General features: G+C 41.1%; 1 protein-coding gene and 1 long non-coding RNA gene across 21 annotated transcripts in view; one reads left to right on the top strand and one right to left on the bottom strand.

The window, feature by feature from the left end:
- The window catches only part of ABCB4 (ATP binding cassette subfamily B member 4), a 71,016-nt gene that overhangs the window by 32,382 nt on the left and 16,578 nt on the right, over positions 1-22,056 (top strand). For all 20 annotated transcript variants that reach the window (XR_012002648.1, XM_026018678.2, XM_072764146.1 and 17 more), the window contains 7 exons: positions 5,377-5,538; positions 9,703-9,879; positions 12,042-12,188; positions 14,521-14,625; positions 16,264-16,341; positions 17,673-17,756; positions 18,943-19,146. Coding sequence is in view for 19 of the 20 variants with exons in the window: in XM_026018678.2 (XP_025874463.2) it covers positions 5,377-5,538; positions 9,703-9,879; positions 12,042-12,188; positions 14,521-14,625; positions 16,264-16,341; positions 17,673-17,756; positions 18,943-19,146 (957 nt within the window). In the remaining variant the exon portion in view is untranslated. The remainder of the gene's footprint in view (positions 1-5,376; positions 5,539-9,702; positions 9,880-12,041; positions 12,189-14,520; positions 14,626-16,263; positions 16,342-17,672; positions 17,757-18,942; positions 19,147-22,056) is intronic.
- Positions 19,180-21,522, bottom strand: LOC140599696 (uncharacterized). Its single transcript, XR_012002649.1, has 2 exons — positions 21,467-21,522; positions 19,180-20,786 (listed from the first exon to the last, which is right to left on the bottom strand). It is a non-coding gene; the product is annotated as an uncharacterized lncRNA (long non-coding RNA).

Below are 22,056 nucleotides of genomic sequence, written 5' to 3'. Positions count from 1 at the left end.
TTCCATTGTATACATAAACCACATCTTCTTTATCCATTCATCTTTCGATGGACACCGAGGCTCCTTCCACAGTTTGGCTATTGTGGACATTGCTGCTAGAAACATCGGGGTGCAGGTGTCCCGGCGTTTCATTGCATCTGTATCTTTGGGGTAAATCCCCAGCAGTGCAATTGCTGGGTCGTAGGGCAGGTCTATTTTTAACTCTTTGAGGAACCTCCACAGAGTTTTCCAGAGTGGCTGCACCAGTTCACATTCCCACCAACAGTGTAAGAGGGTTCCCTTTTCTCCGCATCCTCTCCAACATTTGTGGTTTCCTGCCTTGTTAATTTTCCCCATTCTCACTGGTGTGAGGTGGTATCTCATTGTGGTTTTGATTTGTATTTCCCTGATGGCAAGTGATGCGGAGCATTTTCTCATGTGTGTGTTGGCCATGTCTATGTCTTCCTCTGTGAAACTTCTGTTCATGTCTTTTGCCCAGTTCATGATTGGATTGTTTGTTTCTTTGGTGTTGAGTTTAATAAGTTCTTTATAGATTTTGGAAACTAGCCCTTTATCTGATACGTCATTTGCAAATATCTTCTCCCATTCTGTAGGTTGTCTTTTGGTTTTGTTGACTGTATCCTTTGCTGTGCAAAAGCTTCTTATCTTGATGAAGTCCAATAGTTCATTTTTGCTTTTGTTTCTTTTGCCTTCGTGGATGTATCTTGCAAGAAGTTACTGTGGCCGAGTTCAAAAAGGGTGTTGCCTGTGTTCTCCTCTAGGACTTTGATGGATTCTTGTCTCACATTTAGATCTTTCATCCATTTTGAGTTTATCTTTGTGTATGGTGTAAGAGAGTGGTCTAGTTTCATTCTTCTGCATGTGGATGTCCAATTTTCCCAGCACCATTTATTGAAGAAACTGTCTTTCTTCCAATGGATAGTCTTTCCTTCTTTATCGAATATTAGTTGACCATAAAGTTCAGGGTCCACTTCTGGGTTCTCTATTCTGTTCCACTGATACATGTGTCTGTTTTTGTGCCAGGTACTGGGTCTTCTATGTTTGGTCTAAATTCAACTTGCAAACCAAATAGCTCCTTCTGAAGCTCACCATTCTCTTCCTCTACCTTATAACCTACAGCCAGTGGAATCCCATTGGCACGTTCAACATTCTATTTGGAGATCTCTGGAATCTTCTTAGCCAGATGTACAAGTTCACTAGATACAATACCTTACTTTCAAGTGACCATAGGACACTTTCTTTTCCAGTTATTAGAAGGTCACATAAGTCTCTTTCCAAGAGCCAGTAGCAATGTCTTTACTTTTCTTCCAGTTTTCACTAACAAGATTTCTGCATTTAAGGCAAAACTTAGTGAGATGGCTGGTGGTGTCCCTCTGTTGGTTTTGCCTACTCTCCCTTAGGAAGCTCTTTTCAGCTCAGGGTCTGGTGGCCTGGAATGTTCAAGATGGCCTCACTCTTGTGCCTGGCAGTTGGTAATGGGTGTTTCCTGAGGCAGCTCAGTTTTGCCCATGAGGCTTCCCATCTTACATCAGATTAGACAAGTTTCCTTTTACTGTGGATTCAAGAGAGCAAACACACAACTGTAAGGCCTCTTGAAGCCTAGGTTCTGGAAACTGCACAATTCCTTCACATTCTTTAGGTCAAAACAAGTCACAGGGCCTGCTCAGATTTGAGGAGATGGAGAAATACACTACCTCCGGGAGGGAGTGTTTGTGCTTGTGTTTAATGTACCATAGTCATTATAGTTTATAATCTACCCTGTCGACTGCATACTTTGCAAGATAACTGAGCTAATATATTTTGCAGACAATAAATCATATCTTTGAAAGGCAAATCCTTTGTTACTGCACTTTCCTCAGTGATACTAGTCAGTCACTTGGGCCAGTCACAAACCAACTATATTTTAACAATGACAAGTTGAATTTTGTAATTTATTATTGTTCCTCTGAGGAGCATAAGGATATAACACTATTATATCTATTTTTGTCCTTCCTTGATTACCTATCCTGCAAGAAGAATATTTTTTATGGATCTTTTATACATTTATCAGTTCCTCGTGTGTGGCACCAACTTATTGTAGTTAATTTTTTTTAATTTTTATTTATTTATGATAGTCACACAGCGAGAGAGAGAGAGAGAGGGGCAGAGACACAGGCAGAGAGAGAAGCAGGCTCCATGCATCAGGAGCCCGACGTGGGATTTGATCCCGGGTCTCCAGGATCGCGCTCTGGGCCAAAGGCAGGTGCCAAACCGCTGGTCACCCAGGGATCCCTGTAGTTATTTATTTATGTGCCTTCTATATTCTAGAAAGAATAAATCCTCTAGGAGACAGAATTAATAAATGCTTCATATTTAAATCTTTTTTTAAAGTAAGCTCTATGGGATGCCTGGGTGGCTCAGCAGTTGATTGCCTGCCTTGGGCCCAGGGTGTGATCCTGGAGTTCCAGGATTGAGCCCCACATCAGGCTCCCTGCATGGAGCCTGCTTCTCCCTCTGCCTGTGTCTCTGCCTCTCTCTCTCTCTCTCTCTCTCTCTCTCTCTCTCTCTGAATCTCATGAATAAATAAATAAAATCTTTAAAAAATAAAATAAAATAAGCTCTATGCCCAACATGGGATTCAAACTCACTACACTGAGATCAAGAATCACATGCTCTCCTGAGCCAGCTAAGTGCCTCTATGTTTATATCTTTTTAACAGTTAATCAGGGCTTTGCATATAGTAGATCCTAAATAAATATTTACTAAATAGATTACCATGGTTCAGTTCATTGAAATGATACCTGTATACATTAAAAATTTTTAAGGACCATATGAGTTGATGACTCAATAGATAGTGACTATTTATCAAAACAAACAATAGGTTTTTCCATATAAGGTCTTAAAGAATACAAATACAGATTTGCTATTTTGATTTTTTTTTTTAAAAAATCAATAAACACAAAGATTCATGCCTATATGACTCCCTCCTACTCATAGCGTTACCATACTGGAGGGGCAAGAGAAAAATAAAAATTAGCCTCCATGTGATTTTACCAAATGATTCCAAAGGTTTCACTTTATACCCACCCCCGTTTTCCCTCAGAAGTTCCAGAAAGGCTAATGGATTAGTACTCTCTTTGTTTGAACTTGCCTTTCATCCCTGCACACCCAAAGTTAGCAGAAGTTTCAAATTTCTTAACATTTGGTGTCCTTGAATCTAGGATATTTATCTGCCAATGTTTTTTCATCATTGGAGCATCTGAGAGCTCTGAAAAAAAATCTCTTTGTGTCAAATCTCTAATCTGGCCAGAATTTCTTGGTTAAGGATGACAGTTTCTAATGTTTAAACTCACCAGTACATCCTTTGTTTCTTCTAGCACATCAATCATTTACTCACAAATCTGACTGTAATTCCTCTGGGCTTTTTTTTTTTTTTATATTGACATAGTATCAACCTATGATTATCATAATATAACACAGTGACTATTAGCAATTTACTCATCACTGTTAGTATCATGAATAAGATTAGAATTATCAAATTATTTCCTATGTGCCTTATCATACTTAGACAAAGCCATGCAACTTCCACATCGGTTAATATTTATGCATGCTTCTTTGGGGCCTGTGTACTAAAAACTGAACAGTCTGAAATGTTATCCAATATAGCAATGCTCTAGACTCTGTCTTCTTCTATGTTTTAACTCTTTTATACTTACTTAAACATAATTGATGATGGTAATATTAATGTAAGGACTGATGGAGAAAGACCACATTACTTTTTTTCAGGTGGTTACACAGTTGACTTCATACCATTTATCATACGATCCATCTTCTCCTACTGATAGATAATGCCAGATTTATCATGTGCTAATTCTTCAGTGTTTTATATCTATTTCTGGACTCTCTATCTTGCTTTATTGATCAAGTCACCTATTCACAGATGGCTTCCCTTGGATTTTACTATTTTAATTGCTATCTTAAGTAGCTTTTTATGGTGTAATATCTGGGGGAAGCACTCTTTGCTCACTAACTTCTTTTTCAGAAATTTCATGGCTGTTCTTTGTTTAAAAAATTGAGATATAATTCATATACCATGAAGTTCACCCTTTTGAAATGTACAATCAATTCACTGATTTTTAGTATATTCACAAGATTTTGCAACAGTCACCACAGTCTAATTGCAGAAGATTTTCATCATCCCCATGAAAATCTTTTACCTATTAGCAGTCACTCCCCATTTCTATGCTTACCCCAGCCCTTGGCAACCACACATCTACTTTCTGTCTCTACCAGTTTTGCCTATTTTGGAAATTTCATATAAATGGAATCATACAATGCATGGTTTTCTGTAACTGGTTTCTTTCATTTCAGTGTTTTCAAAGTCCATCCATATTCAAGCATGCATCAGAATATCATTCCTTCTTATGGCCCAATAATATTCCATTGTATGGATCTACTTCATTTTGTTTATCCTTTTATTAACTGATGAATATGTGGATTGTTCCCACTTTTTGGCTATTATTAATCTCAGCTGTCGTTTTTAATTTGCATTTTTAACTACTTAGGTGAATTAAGCAATACTCTAATAACCATCCTAATGACACGTTTTATTGCCTCAGAGGAGGAGTAGTCTTAAGAAGCTATAGTCTAACAGAGCTAATGAGTATCAAAAAGAATAACCTTTCTTAATGATATAACGTGAATAATTCGATGAGCATTTTCCAGGATTTCAATGCCCATTGATAAATCCACCAAGCCAACATGTGAGCTCACAGAACTACTTAATGGGGTGATTTGTAGATTTTAGCATGCATAAAACTCACCTGGGGCACTTGTTAAAAAGCAAAGTTATTGGCCCCACTCTGGAGATAGTTATGCAGATGGTCTTTGGACTATAATTTAAACCATTCTGACCCCAAAGTACATTTTCATCTAAACTCCCTGCATGCAGGCCATCAGAATTACAATTGAAATCAGGCACCTCAAAAGAAACCCTACAGAAGTGCCCTGGAGAAGGCTGCATTTGGCAACAATTCTACTAACATGTGGTTGCTAAAGCTCTAGCCTGCCATGTAACTGACAAGGAGGGCTCCTCAGACGAGTATGAAAACACTTGAGAAGAGTCAGACCTTTTCTTGTTCTTAGGTAAGCCTATAGTACCATGAGCCTTCAAAATTATTCATCCTCATACTAGAGGGGTTGGCCTTCTTTTCTGGTCCAGAACTCAAGTCTCACTGTAGCTTTCCATAGATGAGGATGCCTGTGCGCCCTGTTCACAAAGGGGGAAGCTAAGCTCATCAACTGCAAACACATGCGACCAATTGCTGAACCGTGCATGCTACTGGCAAGTGCATCAACATTGTAACCCTGTTGCATCACACCTGTCCTCCCTTTTAGGCCAGAGAAGGCCGGACCACCATCGTAATAGCCCATCGACTGTCCACTATCCGAAATGCAGATGTCATTGCTGGGTTTGAGGATGGCGTCATTGTGGAGCAAGGAAACCACAAGGAGCTGATGAAGAAGGAGGGGGTGTACTTCAAGCTTGTTAACATGCAGGTATGTGCTCCCAGAATTTTTCTTTCTGCTTCTCAATATAGTATTCTTTATACTCTTAAAACATCAGGCAGCTAATGCCATGCTGAGAAATATAAAACTTCAGGACTATGCCAAAAATGGGCATCTGAGACTTGAATTCAGAAACAGGCAAGAATCCTGAAAGAAATGTGAGAGAGGAAGGTAAAGGAAGATGTCAAAAACGTTTTGAATCTATTCCTCACCACAGAGATCCTTAATTACCTGTGTTCAAACTAGCAGGTTCTTCCCACCCACAGATTAGGGACCATCAGAGAAGTGGCAGGAGTAAGAGGGCAATGCTAGGATCTCCAGCAGTTGGAGAGGTCCTATGTGATTTCCAAATGCTTCCTAGATTATCCTAACAAAACCACTAGCAAGATTCATGGCTCTAGGAAGTGAGTAGCGTGGTCTTCTTTTTTAAAAAAAATCGTTCATTCTAGTTCCTAAAACAGGTAATATTGATGATAATCATCGGTTTGTGTTACTGTTGTATTATGCTTACTTGTGCAACTTTGCAAAATAACCTAGAAATATTTTTTCTAGAAACATGATTCTTATATCAAAACAAATGCATATACTTCTATAAATATAACTGTAACTAGTATGTACATGGATATTGTTGGTTTTTATCTTAACATTTCAGATATATATCACCCAGATTGCTAACATGAATTGGTACTCAGCAGTCCATTATATTAATGTGTAATAAATTGCTTAGTTGTTTCTCTAAAGTTGGAGACTGGATTTATTTCCAGTATTTCTCTAAGATTTTAGTTATTTATTTTTAAAGATTTTATTTATTCATGAGAGACAGAGAGAGAGAGAGAGAGGCAGAGACCTAGGTAGAGGAAGAAGCAGGCTCCTGCAGGGAGCCTGATGTGGGACTCCATCCCAGGACCCCAGGATCACAACCTGGGCCAAAGGCTGAGGCTCAACCACTGAGCCACCCACGTGCCCCTATTTATGTATGTATGTATGTATTTGAGAGAATGAGAAAGTGCATGAGCACTTTGAGGGGCAGAGGGAGGGACAGAGAATCTCAAGCAGACTCCCTGCTGAGCAGGGAGCCACAGGCAGGCTGGATCCCAAGACCCTGAGATCATGACCTGAGCTGAAATCAAAAGTCGGGACACTTAACTGACTGAGCCACTCAGTGCCCCTATTCCTCTATTCTAAATACAGATTTCCTTCACTGTCCAAAAGTAGAATGCTCCTATAAAACCTTTCATAAGCCAAAATGGTATAAAGCAAAAAAGCAATTACCATTAACTTACATGGAAAAAAATTGTGAGCATTCCCACAGCCAGAAAATAACCTCTTATGTTTTTCTGATACCTTAGGACACATCTTGCTAACAGGTGCACAAAACAAATGGAGATAAAGCACGGATGCTCATAGTTCACACAGTTCAGAGCTCTGGCAGCCTGGTGCTGAGATTCAGAGTATAGTCTAGGGAAAGAGCTTGGCCCACTGTGCTGCCAAGCGAGGAGTGTGCTGCCCCTCTGGCAGCTGGCTGCAGAACAAATGTTGAATGCTGTTTTCACTTTTCACCTTTTTCACCAGCACAAAAATCCTCCTCAGATTTCTTTTTGTTAGTGAAAACAGGTATTCATGTAGGTCTTTTGTAAAATTGAAGCAGTGTAACATGAACTTTCAGAAAGCAGGGAATACCTATATTGCCCCTTGGAAATGTGGTTCCAAAAATGTTGAGTCATGCTCACTCTCTCACACGCACTCTCTCTTTAAAAAATAATGTTCCTTTAATTTAGTTTTAGTTTTCATTTTATTAATGGTTCCTAATGCTGTATGGTTTTGCCTGTGAAGACATGTTAGATCCACAAGTGAGGCAACTACTTTCTCCCCTGGCTGGCCACTTCTGTGCCCCGGAAGGAATGACCTTTCATACCCACCCAGTTAGGCTGGGAGGCTGCCAAGGGGTGAAGGACAGCTCTGATCCTTCTGTATTGTATTCCACAGCCTTTCTTTCCTAGGAAAAGTCATACAATTAAAGATTGAACAGTGTCCTGTGATAGAAGATGCTTGTCACCAGCTAAGCAGTGGTTTCAGCAAGTCCTAGTTTTCTGGCATCTTCACTTGTTCATTGAGCAGGGTGTGCCCTAAGATGGTCACTGATGTTTCACTAATGTTTCCACGAGTTCTGGCATTCTTTAATGCTTAGTCCCCTAAACTTCTCTATCCTGGCACTCTCACATCTCTCACTTCTGGGTTAGACTTTGCTGTCCCACGACCCTGAGATCATGACCAGATCAGAAATCAAGAATCAGATGCTTAACTGAGGCACCAGGTGCCTCCTGCTTTGTTCTTTTAATTTTGCTTTGTAGTTTTTTTTTGGCTACCATTAAAAAAAGCTTTAAAATCATGTGTAATTATATTATTTTATTTCCCTTTATGTCTTCAGGATTTGGAGTTGTTCTTAGGATATTCACCCATGTTTTCTTTCAACATTTATTGTTTTACTAAAAAAAAAAAAGATTTTATTTATTTATGAGAGGCACAGAGAGAGAGAGAGGCAGAGACATAGGCAGAGGGAGAAGCAAGCTCCATGCAGGGAGCCCGATGCGGAACTCGATCCCGGGACTCCAGGATCACACCCTGGGCTGAAGGCAGGCGCCAAACTGCTAAGCCACCCAGGGATCCCCTATTGTTTTACTTTTTATAATTAAATATTTGAGACAGCTGTGGTATATTTGGTAAAAGAAATAAAGGCTATTGATTTTAAATCTATGCTTTTCATCACCTGGTGAAAGTGGCCATCTCAACTTTGGAGCTCAGTGACCTCAGTACCCACCAAATGAGGGCTTTAAATTAAGGCATAGAAAAAAATATCACAGGAGAGAGGGATTGTTCATTTGTCACAGAAGGCTAAAATCAGAGTGGACTCATTGGGAGAATTGTCCATTGAGATGAACCCTTTGATAGCATGGAGATGACAAAAGGAAAAGAAAAGGCATTCACAAGAGGTGGTCCAGTTTGACTTGCCATGAGCTAGAATTTGGGGGAGCCAGGCTTGAGTGTACAGTGGGGACCTGTGCAAGATTTTTGAGCTGGGATGTGATTTGAGTAGAACTGTCCTTGAGGAAGCTGGTAGCAGTGTGGGGATCGATGAAAGTGAGGCTGCAAGGATGAGTTAGAAGACTAAGGTTGGTTTGGGTGGGGAGATGGTATAATACAGTTCCAGTTTGAAGCAAGAAAGGAAGTCCCTCATTCAGAACACATCACTGCAGTGTGATTCGAGGCACATGGGTGAGGTTTTGTCAGGGACTGAAAGCACAGATGGAAAGCTAGGATCAGATAATATGCAGAGCTCTAGAGAGGCTACTGTAGGTGCTTTAAGGTGCTAGTCAGAGGATTGGTTATGGGGACAGGACCTAAAGAGAAGCAAGCACAAGACAATACGGCAATAACTCAGGTCCTAGATAAACCACTAAGAGGTGGATTTGAACATGAGGAAGCCAAATGAGAACCAGACTCAAAGTTCCTCACCAGGCATTGAACTAGAGGTCAGAAATTACCCTTCGCCTTGCCCCTTTAAGGAGAGAATTCATCCTAATGCAGGCAAGGAGGCTTAGCCTGCAGGTGGGGTCACCTGGGGTGAGGTGAGTCTGAGCAGGATACAAGGAGGAAAATGAATACACCCAGCCAGTGGAGGAAAGCAGTTTAATTGCCTCCCATGGGGAGTGACCAGCTTTTCCTTGTTTGTAGCTTTAAAAATGAGTCCTTGCTAATACTTCTATTTGGTGGTGGTCATGACTGGCTCCCTGCATTCTCACATGTAGAGAAAACTCCTATGTATCTGCTAGATGATGAAAAATTTGCCTTTTAATTTTTAGGAATTTTTAGAGCATAAAATATTTTATGCTCTAATTTTTATATTGTTCAAATGGAATATATCCTTCCTGTCCTTTTAAACCTTTAACACAACTTCTCTGGGCTGAAACACTTGACACTTTTCAAACTAATCTTGATTAAGAAGTTTTTAGGGGATCTGCAAGTCACGATACATGTAATATTCAAAATGGCTTTATGGTTCTAAGCTTGGAGGTTATATCTGATTGGAAACACACACACACACACACACACACACACACACACACACACACAACTTAACATTTTCTCTTCTTTCAGACCTCAGGAAACCAAACCCAATCAGGAGAATTTGATGTTGAACTAAATAATGAAAAGGCTGTTGGGGATAAGGCTCCAAATGGCTGGAAATCTCGCATATTTAGGAATTCTACACAGAAAAGCCTTAGGAATTCACGAAAGTATCAGAATGACCTTGATGTAGAAAACAAAGAACTTGTAAGTTGTTTTTTTCTCTTAAATTAAAGCTTATATGGTATAGTTTTGCTGTTGAAATTCTTACCCTTGAAAGTATATTGCAGGCACAAGTGATTCCTACTATAAATGATACCCTTCCTGGAAAAAAGGAAATTTCAACTTTCAAATGCATTTTGATGAAGAACTGAAATCAATTCCAATTAAAAATGGATTTCCAGTGGGGGGGAAATAGACTCAGAAACATAGTCTTTGTGTTTAGATGCTTAAAAGTAGATAGTCCATTCATTTTTGAGATCCAAGACAAAGCTAGAAAAGAGGCCCTAATATGTACATTCTATTAGGAAGGATTACCTCTGATGGAATGTGCTGAAAAAGCCAGAATAACATCAGTTAAAAAACATTAAGAGGTTTCATTTCTCTTTCACCTAAAAAGACTTAGTAGTGAGAAACCCAACGCTTGCATGGTGGTGACTCCACAGGTCCCTTAGATTCGGGCTCCTTTTGTTCTTCACTGTGCTCGCAGGTGACTTCCATCCTCAGGGATCTAAAAGGTTCCTGAAGCTCCAGCCATAACATTCACATTCCAAGCAGCAGGAAGAAACAGAGAGATGTTCCAGTAATTCCATACAATACTTTTACTTACATGTCATTGGCCATAATTTAATCCCAGAGCCATCTCTAGCTACAAAGGAGGATAAAAAATTTAATCTTTTTATTGTATGCATTGCCTCTCTGAATTAGATTGGAATTCTCTTAGTAAGAAGAAGGAGGGAATGTCCAGAAATAGTGAAATTGTATGTTCTTTAACACTTCCCTCTTGAAGACTTATGATGTCATTAGATCAAGTTAACAGAAACTTTTATAATGGAGAAGGAATCCATTCTAAGAAAAGGTATTTTCTTAGTTCAAGAAATTGTTTGAAAATACATTTGGATGTTACTTGATAAAGGTGGCTAATTTTAACTCTTGTGTTGGCCTGAAGAAACTAATCCTACAGAGAATTCATTGCTTCTGCTTTTCTCTGCCCACAATATTATTTACTGCAGAAATTACAAGGGCTCTCTTAGAGGTCTTAATCTTAGTATATTTATGGAAAGAAGAGTAATAATTATACTATTGTGAAGTTGCTTTATCTTACGATAAACAATTCCCACCTACCCCCCCCACCTTTGGATCTGGAAGTATCCACTTTTTATTTTCTCTTTTACCTTTAGAGCTACACTGCTACGACTGTACAGTCTGGTATTTCCAGATACCAAAGGAGCGCTTCCCTTGTGTCCTGTTTCATAGAGACCCAGACATGATCTATTAACAGCCATAAAGCTATGGGATTTTCATAGGCACATTTTGTATCTAGTTTAATTTTAAAGGAGAATATTCTGACTGTACGGGTAATTTGTATGACCTAAATCCTTCAAGTTTGAGCAGACATTGAGTTTGACATTTGCTGAGACTCTGGTCAATGTGCCAAGTATTGGGATAGTTTCTCGGAATATAAAGACATATAGTCTTCACCTTTAAAAGCAAAACTCATGTATTAGAAAAGGAGACATGTAAATACACAAGAAAAAAAGATCACAAAACAAGCTAAGCTTTGAAATAGGAGAAGCCTTCCACAGAACAGTAATAGCAGAAAATGGGCATAATTAATTTGGTTTTGTGAATTGGGGCCATGTCACAGGAAAAGGCAGCATTGGACAGGGTTCTGGGGGTGAGGAGACTAGGCCCATCTTCTCAGGTTAATAATGGTATCCCACATTTGTAAGGACCTTCTCCGTCTATTCATGGGTATTGTCTCACTTGACCCCTACATCATCCTTGAGTTGAGCTGGGACCTTAATGCTAGAGCCTTTTGTGCCCAAGTCCAGCATCACCTCCCTTTGCTGAGGCTGGAATAGAGATAGGCTGATCACACCGTGGACACTGCTTCTTGGGTGAACAACTCTCACTCAGCTTATGCCGTGTAATCAACGGACATTGTTAGTATTTTATAATAGATGGTCTCACTCTTCAGTAGTTTGAAGTAGATGTGTCATTCTCTGCACCTAGTCTGCAAGTCCCTTGAGGGCAATGCTGTCTTTGTCTACAAATTCTGCTAACTGTTGTTTCCTCACCACTTTCTCCTGGTACGTATGTATTTGTGTGTGTGTGCGTGTGTGTGTGTGTGTGTGTGTGTGTTCTAGGATGAAAATGTGCCATCAGTGTCTTTTCTGAAGGTCTTGAAATTGAATAAAACAGAGTGGCCGTACTTTGTGATAGGCACCATGTGCGCCATTGCCAATGGGGCGCTTCAGCCAGCGTTTTCCATCATATTCTCAGAAATGATAGCGGTAAGTGTGAACACCTCGTTTAGTAGCTTGAATTAAATCAGTTCTCATGCCAGCTTCACCGCTCAGTACATTTTGGAGTAAAGCAACCTCAAGTGAAAGAGAACCGAAGTTTTTAATGCCCTTTTTGAGGAAGGCTATGAGGCAAAAGGAAAAGAAGTCTTTCAACCCATTCCAAGTTATGATATTAAGGATATTATATGTTAAAAAAAATCACTGATGGAGGCATTTAATTAGGTCTCTTCACTGGGGTGAAACTGGTGAAATTGGTCACTGTGAGGCAATGATCCCCTTCACACTCATGGAGAAGAGATAGAGGCTCACAGTAGGGTGGGGTGGGGTAAAGGAAGGGACAGGCTCATGTCACAGCATCACAGCCTCAGAGAGGCCAGGCACCAGGCACAGGCCAGCCCGCCACTTCCCAGCTGTGCAAGCTTGGCTGGATGCTGTCCCTCCTTGTACCTCATTCCTTCATCCTTAAAATAAATGCACCTCACAGGATGGCTGAGGATGGAAAGAGATTACATAGAAAACGATGAAGTGGAGCTTTTAAGAGTGTCTGCTTTGAAGTGAGTATTCAAAAAGCAATAGCAAGTATATCATTGTTTTAGCAGTCCTTCCAAGGCCTGGGGAGTCTGAAACCTAGAAAACTCTTACTCTCCAGTTGTTAAGTTCAGTGGGGGATATTTACAGGAAGTCATCAGAAACAGCTAAGGCTCCATAAAACCCACCATTTATATGGTGTAATCTTAGCCTCTAACATTGTGGGAGAGACTTCCTTGGTTTTTTGTTTTGTTTTGTTTTAGATTTTATTTATTTATTCATGAGAGACACAAAGAGAGAGGCAGAGACACAGGCAGAGGGAAAAGCAGGCTCCATGCAGGGAGCCCAATGTGGGACTAGATCTCAGGACCTCAGAATCATGGGATCACAACCTGAGCCAAAGGCAGATGCTCAACCACTGAGTCACTCAGGTGTCCCAAGACTTTCTTGTTAAGATGAATTACTCTCCATCATGTTACAAATTTATGGTACTTGGGACATTGGCTGTTGGTCTACAATTAAGAGCACAAGCCCAAAAAAGGGATAAATTAGAAAGTACTCTCCAAATGTTTTAAAATGATAAAACAAAGCAGTTCCTGTCTCTCTTGCAATTCAAGAGTTGTGTGGATTGTATTTATATTTTGAGGCCTCTACCTATGTGCCAGATGCTGCTCTAGGCACTGGAGATAGGGCCAAGATAAACCCAGCCTTGCCCTCAGAACAGTTTATTTTCTACTGGGACACACAGAGAACACACACAAAAAAACCCAAATACATAATGTGTCAAGGGATGGCAAGTGTTTGAAAAGCAGGACCTGACAAGGGTAGCAGGAGAGCTGGAGCTGGAGGTGCTGTTTGAGGTTGGTTGGTAGGGAGCAGAGCAGAGTTCTGTGGAGGGACAGGGTGCAGGGCTAGGGCCTGGTGGGAAGAAGCTGGGGCAGAGGGAGCAGCAAGTGCTGGGTCAAGGGAGCAACCACACCCATTCCACACGCAAAACTGCAACCCATGTTAATAATCACATATTACTCAAGTTCATAAAGACAGGAAGTAGAATAGGGATTCCCAGAGGGCTGGGAAGGGGGGATGGGCAGAGTTACTGTTCATCAGATACAGAGTTTCAGTTTGACATGAAGAAAAAGTTCTGGACAATGGTAGTGGTGAAGGTTGTGCAACACCTTGAATGAACTTCATGCCACTGCATTGCATACTTAACAGGGGTTACAATGGTAAATTTTTTGTTGCATATATATTTTACAATACAAAATCTCCCACATGGTCAGAGCCTGGTTTTTCAAGGTGTGATGGTCAAGCCATTATGGGAAAAGTAAAGAGGATCATGTAATCCAAGTAGGCATTTTATTTTTATTTTATTTTTTTAAAGATTTATTTATTTATTTATTTATTTATTTATTTATTTATTTGATAGAGAGAGAGGCAGAGACATGGGAGGAGGGAGAGCAGGCTCTATGCCAGGAGCCCGATGCACTCCAGGATTGTGCCCTGGGCCAAAGGCAGGCGCTAAACCACTGAGCCACCCAGGGATCCCCCCAAGTAGGCATTTTAAATGTTCTTTTCAGGATCCTTGGGTGGCTCAGTGGTTGAGCATCTGCCTTTGGCCCAGGGCATGATCCTGGAGACCCGGGATCAAGTCCCACGTCAGGCTCCCTGCATGGGGCCTGCTTCTCCCTCTGCCTGTGCCTCTGCATCTCTCTCTCTCTCTATGTGTGTGTGTGTGTGTCACATGAATAAATATTTAAACAATAAAAATAAAAAAATAAATGTTCTTTTCTAGGTTTTTGGACCAGGCGACGATGAAGTGAAGCAGCAGAAATGCAACATGTTTTCATTGCTTTTCTTAGGTCTGGGAATTATTTCCTTTTTTACTTTCTTCCTTCAGGTAGGTTCCTATGGTTTCATCTTCTCGAGTCCACATTCTATTAGAGAATATATATTATCTATTAGCTAGATTTTCATTATCTATTAATACACGTTATTAGTTTATCAAAACCTAATGGAGCTTCCAAATCTTAGATTGAAATGAATTGCAAATGCAGTCTGTGAGGCTCTTTCAGAGAGCAGTGTCCTTAGTGGAAATAATTGTGACTTCCTTGTGCGCTAAATTATGTTACGTTCCAGGTTTGCCCATGGCAAACATTCATTACAGAGGAAAAAAAGGACTTGAATCTGTAGGAAAACATAAGTACCAGTTAAACTTATAACCTGGGAAAAAAGTCCAACAGGATTCTCTCTTCTATTGTTACTCTTTATACAATATACAATATCAGGTAACTTCTCTGATCTTTTCCTCCTTAATGGAGGAATTCTGTGAAAGAACATGCATAATATTGCATTTAGGTATTGTAGGCCTGGCCAGAAGGAACTCTTCAGCCTTGCTCTGTCTGTACCCTTCTACCTAGACTCTTATTAAATATATTTTGTCTCTGTAGCAGAGACCATTAAGACCACTGGGCCTAACATAGACCATTAAGTCAATACAATGAGGTTTCCTAGTCACATGCAGCACACTTGTCTTTTGTCATTATGGAACCATTGGTAAAAGCAAGCGAAGCTTTTTATTTAGAATTACTAGTAGCAACTCAGTGACCCATCCAGTCACAGGCCCTGGTGTGTTAGGGAGTAGAGCTAGTTTTATAAATGTGTTTTTGGAGGCTGTGAGAATGGGGATGATGCACAGAACTGCGGTGCCCACACCGGCCTTGAGTGCCTGCGGCTGAAGGAGGAGACCAGAGTAGCAGTCCAGTCTCAGACACTGGGGCTGACTCGTCCCCAGACACCGATCACCAATCCTCCTGGCTTAATCAAGACTCCTAATGCATCCTCCCCACAACACACTCTATACACCTACATCCCCACTGTGTGTGCCAGGAGGCTCTCATCCATCCCCAGACCCCCAGAAGCAGGCCCAGCTGTGGACATCCGGGCTGCTCTTCAGTTGTTCCATGGTGTAATTCAGAAAGAGAGAAGATTTCTGGCAGGGATGCTTAGGAAGAAAGAATAGCCTGATTGTTCCCCAATCTGAGAGTAGGTGGAGCTGTGACAGTCAACCAGCAAACTCATTTGAAACTTGATTCTGTACACATCCTCCTTTCCTCTACACTGCACTCTGCACTACAAGAGCCAAAACGTCTTCCTGCACAGAGTTTTGTTACTTCTGTTTTCAACTGTTGAAAGTATCAGGAACACACTGAAAGTTGTAATTATATATGATAGTGTTCTTACTAAGATGTTGTCCTTGAAAGTTTGGAAAAGAAAATATATTTAGAATGTTCCAGAAGCCAGAACTGGACATTTGCAAGGTTTTTGGTATTAGGATTCTTTTGCATGCTAATGATTTGGTAGTACATGAATGTGAAGTTGGGACTTTGAATTAGGCTTGGGTCATAGAGTTTTGCTCTCTGAATAGTGGATTAATATATAAATAATGTAAAAATCAATGTGAATATACCTACTTGGGTCAGAATACTGATGATCAAAAGGGACAAACTCTTTTTTTTTTTTTTCCTCTTTCAACCAGGGCTTCACTTTTGGGAAAGCTGGCGAGATCCTCACCACAAGGCTTCGATCATTGGCTTTCAGAGCAATGCTAAGACAGGTAGATGTGTGCACTTGAGAAGTCCCTCTGTTCAGATTTCTTTCATTCAAAGCCTCTTTCTGTTGTTCTGGTGTACTATAGTTTGTATCTCTACCCATCTGCCCTGTCCATGTGTTCATGCAGGGACTGATCAGGGCCTTGCAAATTGTCCTGGTCTTGGAATATCCAAAGACTTCTCAGGGATTTCATGGGACATTTCATGGGTTTAATTTAGGTAGCTTTTTTGGGCTTATTTTGCAACTATCTCTATTCACGTGGGTACTGTCATTTCACGGACCTGCAGCTCTTCTCTGGATTCTGTGCAGGCCCTAGGAAGGCATTGAGGCTCCCTTTAAACAAAGGGAAAGCTGGTTGGTAATATTCATGATTAACTATGTTAACTAAACAGCTTCCCAAATGTTGGTAACTGAGTTTTGGTGTTGTCTTAATTGAGCTGTTTTTCTGTTAACTCACTTGTTAATTCACTCAGTCATTACCAACTATGTGCCAGTGTGCTGGTAGCTGGGGCTATAAAATGAATGATATGCCCTCTTGAGAAGTCCAGTCTAGTGCAGGACATGTGGGATTATGTGCAGATTTCAATTCTCTGTGTTTATAGAGGAGGCTTACAAGAGGGCCAGAATATCATCCATGCACTTGACAGGAGTTTATTATATTCCTGTTCACAAAAGAGCCCATGGAAGGTATCCTGTTTTGAGCAGGTCTGAGTTTACAAGCTTTTTTCCAGTACCTTTTGAGTGTTACTGTGTAGGGAAAATTATTTCATGTGAAGCTAGCAGATGCTATGGATGAGTAGCATTAAGATAATTTTTAATATCTTTTCAATTCTTTAATATCTTTTCAATTCTTGTTTTAAAAACAACAACAACGAAACCAAACATGGTGAGGAACCAGGGCTGATTTTCTCATGCCTAGAATTTATGAGAGTTGTGTCGAGCACAACTCCAGCCGCTTTATGATGGGCATCAACCCGTCAGGGAAGAGGTGTCTGTAGTGCATGTTGTAAGGATTGGGTGATGGACAAATGCTCACCTGTGCCCACTACTCAGGTCCAGCTGGCAAGGAGCACAGCTGCAATCTAAAGAAGACTTACCCTACCCCTAGCCCCCAGATCGGTCATGCTATCTCTATCACAGCAGAGCAGCCTGGACCTCAACGGTGCATGCTCATGGCGGGGACCGGGTTTCTGTGGTGTGTGTCACCTCTCCCTTAACTCCAGGGCCAAGTTAGGGGTGGGTATTTCCAGCAGTCAAACGTTGGGGGTTTCATCTACATTTTTTTTTTGCTCATCTTAATTTTGAGCTAATTTGAAGGTGTGTTTTGTGCCACAGGACATGAGCTGGTTTGATGATCATAAAAACAGTACTGGTGCGCTTTCTACAAGACTTGCAACTGATGCCTCCCAGGTCCAAGGAGTATGTAGACTTCATTCTACTATTTAATGTGGGGGTTTTCTTTGAAGATTTTATTTACAGAAAGGGGAGGGGGAAGGTTTGGAGGGGAAAGGAGCAGAGGGAGAGGGACAAGCAGACTCTCCATAAAGCTCTGAGCCTTCCCTCTGAGGGGCTCGGGCTTGATCCCACAACCCTGTGATCATGACCTGAGCCTAAATCAAGAGTTGGATGCTTTAAACAGTTGAGCCACCAAAGTACTCCTTCAATGTGGTTTTGAATTAATATATGGCGTAGCTACATCAGTTAAGTTGCTTTCAGGGGGAAATGAAAGAAAACTCACACTGACCTAAACAATAAAAAGGAAGGTTGGACTTCAGGGTTGATCGATTCACAAGTGCCCCCTCTGTGCCTCTGAGGTGGCTTCTTCCTACTGCTCCTTCCCTCATGGCTCCAGGATGGCTGCCGGCAGCAAATAGAATGGTCCAGTGAGAGAGCACCCACCTGTACCTCAACCACCAAACAACCACCTTCCCTTAAATCTAATTTAGGCTAATTTGGGTCATCTGCCCAACCTGCAGCAGATTCCTGTCTCTGGAGACAGCCATGCTCTCCTTGGCTGAGGTCCCCACCCTTGGAACTGAGGGCTGTTACTTTAAAGCTTCCTGCTTCCACACAACCCAGAAGCAGAAGCAGTGGTACTGAGAGTCACCTGCAGTGTCCAGGACACCAGTCCTCCTTTTCTGAGCCATATAAACAGTAACGGATCTGAATCTATGCTTTGTGGGGGTTGGTTTCTTAGGATGGATACACTTTGAGCAGATGATCTCTTGGAGTGTGTAAATTTCTCTCTATCCATTTGCAGCAAAGGGTTCTTAAAATGACCAGAGTGTACTAGGGTGAGTTTTCTCTTTAAATGTTGCCTTTGTGCAAAAGTACCTGTGGGTGCAAGAGGATGTGCATCCTCTTCCCAAAGCAGAGCAGCTGATGACCTGCTTTTGTGAGCTGAATGAGAATTGAAGGGCCAAGCACAGAAAAACCTGCAGAGCCTCACGAGTGAGGCACAGGTATCTTGGGTTGAGTGCTATGAAAGGGGGCAAATGTAAGCCGGACCCAGAACCCTATCCTCATTCTGGCCAAGAAGCCTGAGACTGCAGCTTATGGATTTACAACTTAAAACATGGCTCCCTCTTTGCTTTTGCTCTTGCAGGCCACTGGGATGAGGTTGGCTTTAATTGCCCAGAACACAGCTAACCTCGGAACTGGTATTATCATATCATTTATCTACGGTTGGCAGCTGACCCTTCTGCTGTTAGTGGTTGTGCCAGTCATTGCTGTATCGGGGATTGTTGAAATGAAAATGTTGGCTGGAAATGCCAAGAGAGATAAAAAAGAACTGGAAACTGCTGGAAAGGTGGGTCAGAGAAGGCTTCAGTGAGTATACATATTGTTTTTAGACATGCGTTTATTTAATTCCAAAATGCATGCTTTGATAGGTTAATATGCTCGCTACAACCGATAACTGTCAACACTGCATAGAATATTTACTGCGATAACAATGTCTATAACAGTGGAATAATTGATGTAAGGCTCTTAGCCTCTCAAAAAGCACTTCAGGTGTGGTTTTTTATAATTTCTGAATATCTGAAGTCCATTTAACCTTCCCCTTAATAACCCAATGTCACTGTTGAGACCAATATACGCCTATTTTACAGAAGTCGTCCTTAGGGCCGAGAGTATAAGTACATTGTTTAATTGCTGGTACTTGGGCTGTGATTTCTACAGCTAAGGTGGGGAGCCACCAGATGGCAGTAAATGCTTCGATTTGTGGTTGTAACTATCCTGGCAATTGAGCAAACATTTACTTGGGCCCTACTGTGTATGCCCATTATCGTGTGAAGTATATGCACCGACACCTGCCACTCTCACGGTAATCCCATGAGGCAGGTTCTAATGTTACCCCATTTTATAAATAAGGAACTTGAAAACCTAGATAAAGGTGTGGCTAGGGTTTAAGTCCTGGTCTAATTTCAAAGCTCTTTACTCTGTAGTCTGTGGTATGTATTGAGATGTGCCTAAATCTACATAGAAACATTTTACTTGCATGCACCTGCATTTAAATATTTAAATGTAGATTACAGCCAGGAATATTTTTACTTACTTGTATGTTATCCTTAACTGACACATCAGGAGGTGAAGCAGACAATATAAACTGTGATAAAGTTTCTGCAGCACTGCACTTGACAGGGCCCTTGCACACGTTCTGGCAACCAGCCTTCACCATGGTTGTGTGAGGTGGGGCAGGTAGTGTGGCCACCTCACATGGAAGAGAGCATTCCGAGGTTTTGTGACTTGCTCCAGATGTGTGTCATGTTAGGAGTGAGATGAAAATTCCGTCCAAGCGTGTTTGCACTAAACCAGTTATGTCCAGTGAAACCATTTCCCCTTGTCTCCCAACCCACATGGGCCACAGTTCAGTGCAATGTTGGTGTCACCCCATGGTGTGCCTCAGAATGCTTGCTTCTGGTGTGCACCCTGCCTTCTGCCCAGGAGCCAGAGATCTGCAGGCCACTTTGTGGTTCTGGGACTTCTGAAGCCCTGGGTGTTCACAGTGCTTGAAGATCCTCATGGCCGATGACTGTGTGTACATGAGGGCATCATTTCCTGGTCTTCTGTTTGGCACAACTAAATGCTGAGAAAACACTGTAGCTTTTATTTCCTCTCTCCCCCAACCCTGGTTGTAGCTTTTATTTCCTCTCTCCCCCAACCCTGGTTCTTCCACATTTCAGAAGGGAAACTTGTCAGTAGATAGAAAGAAGATCACGTTTTCTTAGACCAGTTACATGAAAGAAAACATTGTGAATCCAGTTAAGATAATAGTCTTGACTCTATTAAAATGACAACACTAAAAGGCATCAGAATTTTGGCAGGAACAGGGCAGTTGAAATGAGTTTATAGCAAATGAAACCTAGCCTCTTGGATTATTAGTCTTGGTCTAGCTCATGATGGTGTATGATACAGAAGATCCTCAACTTCTCTGGTCTTCACTTCACACTTGAATGAAATGGAAAATTGTATAAGATAATGTCCTGAGTTCCTTCCAGCTAATATTCTCATTCTGGGAATCCATGTATAACTCAGTGACCAAAATTATTTTTAATAGCCACTTTAACCTGATGAGGTTTTTAAAAAAAAAAATAGTGTGAAAGATTTAAAAATTTTGATGTTAATTGTTAGCAATCATAATTCAATTTTGTTTACTGTCCACTCCTGATGTAACACAGAATGAGGATTAGAAAGAAGGACTTGGAATACCCTCTACCCCATCACTGCTCTTTGGTTTTTTGTTTTTTTCTTTTCAAAAGGAAGCTCTTACTAACCTGGTTGCAGATAAACCATGGTTAAAGTGCATCAGGATTTGAGATATGTTCGCAGTTTTATGTTTCATAAAGGGCTTTACAGTGAGGATGTTGACTTCCTCACTGGTAGGGATAGGCTGCATTTAACCCTCCTGATTCATGCCTTGCGTAATGACTGAGACGACAGCCCTGCTAAACCAGGATAGGCCTCGGAGCAATTCATCCATGACCAGAAAATCATGAGTTGAGTGTGAGTTCATTAACAACCAGCTTCTCCCTGTGTAAATCACGAAGCAGGGGAAGCAAGAAAGCATAATGGTTTAAGAACATGGACTTGACCTCAGATAGCCTGATAGAGGATCCTTGCCTACTTACCTCTAGAACTTGAGGGAAGTCATTTAACTTCTCCGTGTCTCAGTTCCTTAATCTGTGAAAACAGGATAGTGTTTACCTCACAGGGTTGTGTAAGGCTAAGTGGGTGCTTGACAGTTAAAGTAATACTTGGCACATAGTAAAAGCTCACTAAGTATTCTCTGTTCTGGCTATCACTGCTGTTAGAATTTTCATTTGTAATTAAAGATATAAGTTTATACAGCCTAAGGTATCAAATCTCTTGCCTTCATCTGGTTACAGAAGCTGAGAACTGAGGTAAAAGTTTTAAAGCTGATAAAACAAAAACGTAAAACTAAAACCTGATGCTCTTTGTGTTCATGGTTGAGGTAAGTCAGCTGTAGAACTAGGCTTTAAGCTGAACAGCTAAGTGACCACTAACATTAGTCAAGGGTGGTTTGGTTGGAAGAGTCAGAAAACTGCTCTGGCTGGTTTGGGCAAAAAGGAATTTGAGGCAAGGATGCACAGAAGTTCAGGGAATACACATGGATTATATTGCTGTAAAGTCACAGGCTCTCTGAGAGCCACGGACTCCGTTGGGTTGGAGTCTCTCTACACCTGTGTTCTGTTCCTCA

This window comes from Vulpes vulpes, chromosome 7 (assembly GCF_048418805.1).
Source record: "Vulpes vulpes isolate BD-2025 chromosome 7, VulVul3, whole genome shotgun sequence".
Classification (NCBI taxonomy): Eukaryota; Metazoa; Chordata; class Mammalia; order Carnivora; family Canidae; genus Vulpes; species Vulpes vulpes.
Note: the sequence above shows the minus strand (reverse complement) of the source record. Positions and strands in the feature narration are given on the sequence as shown.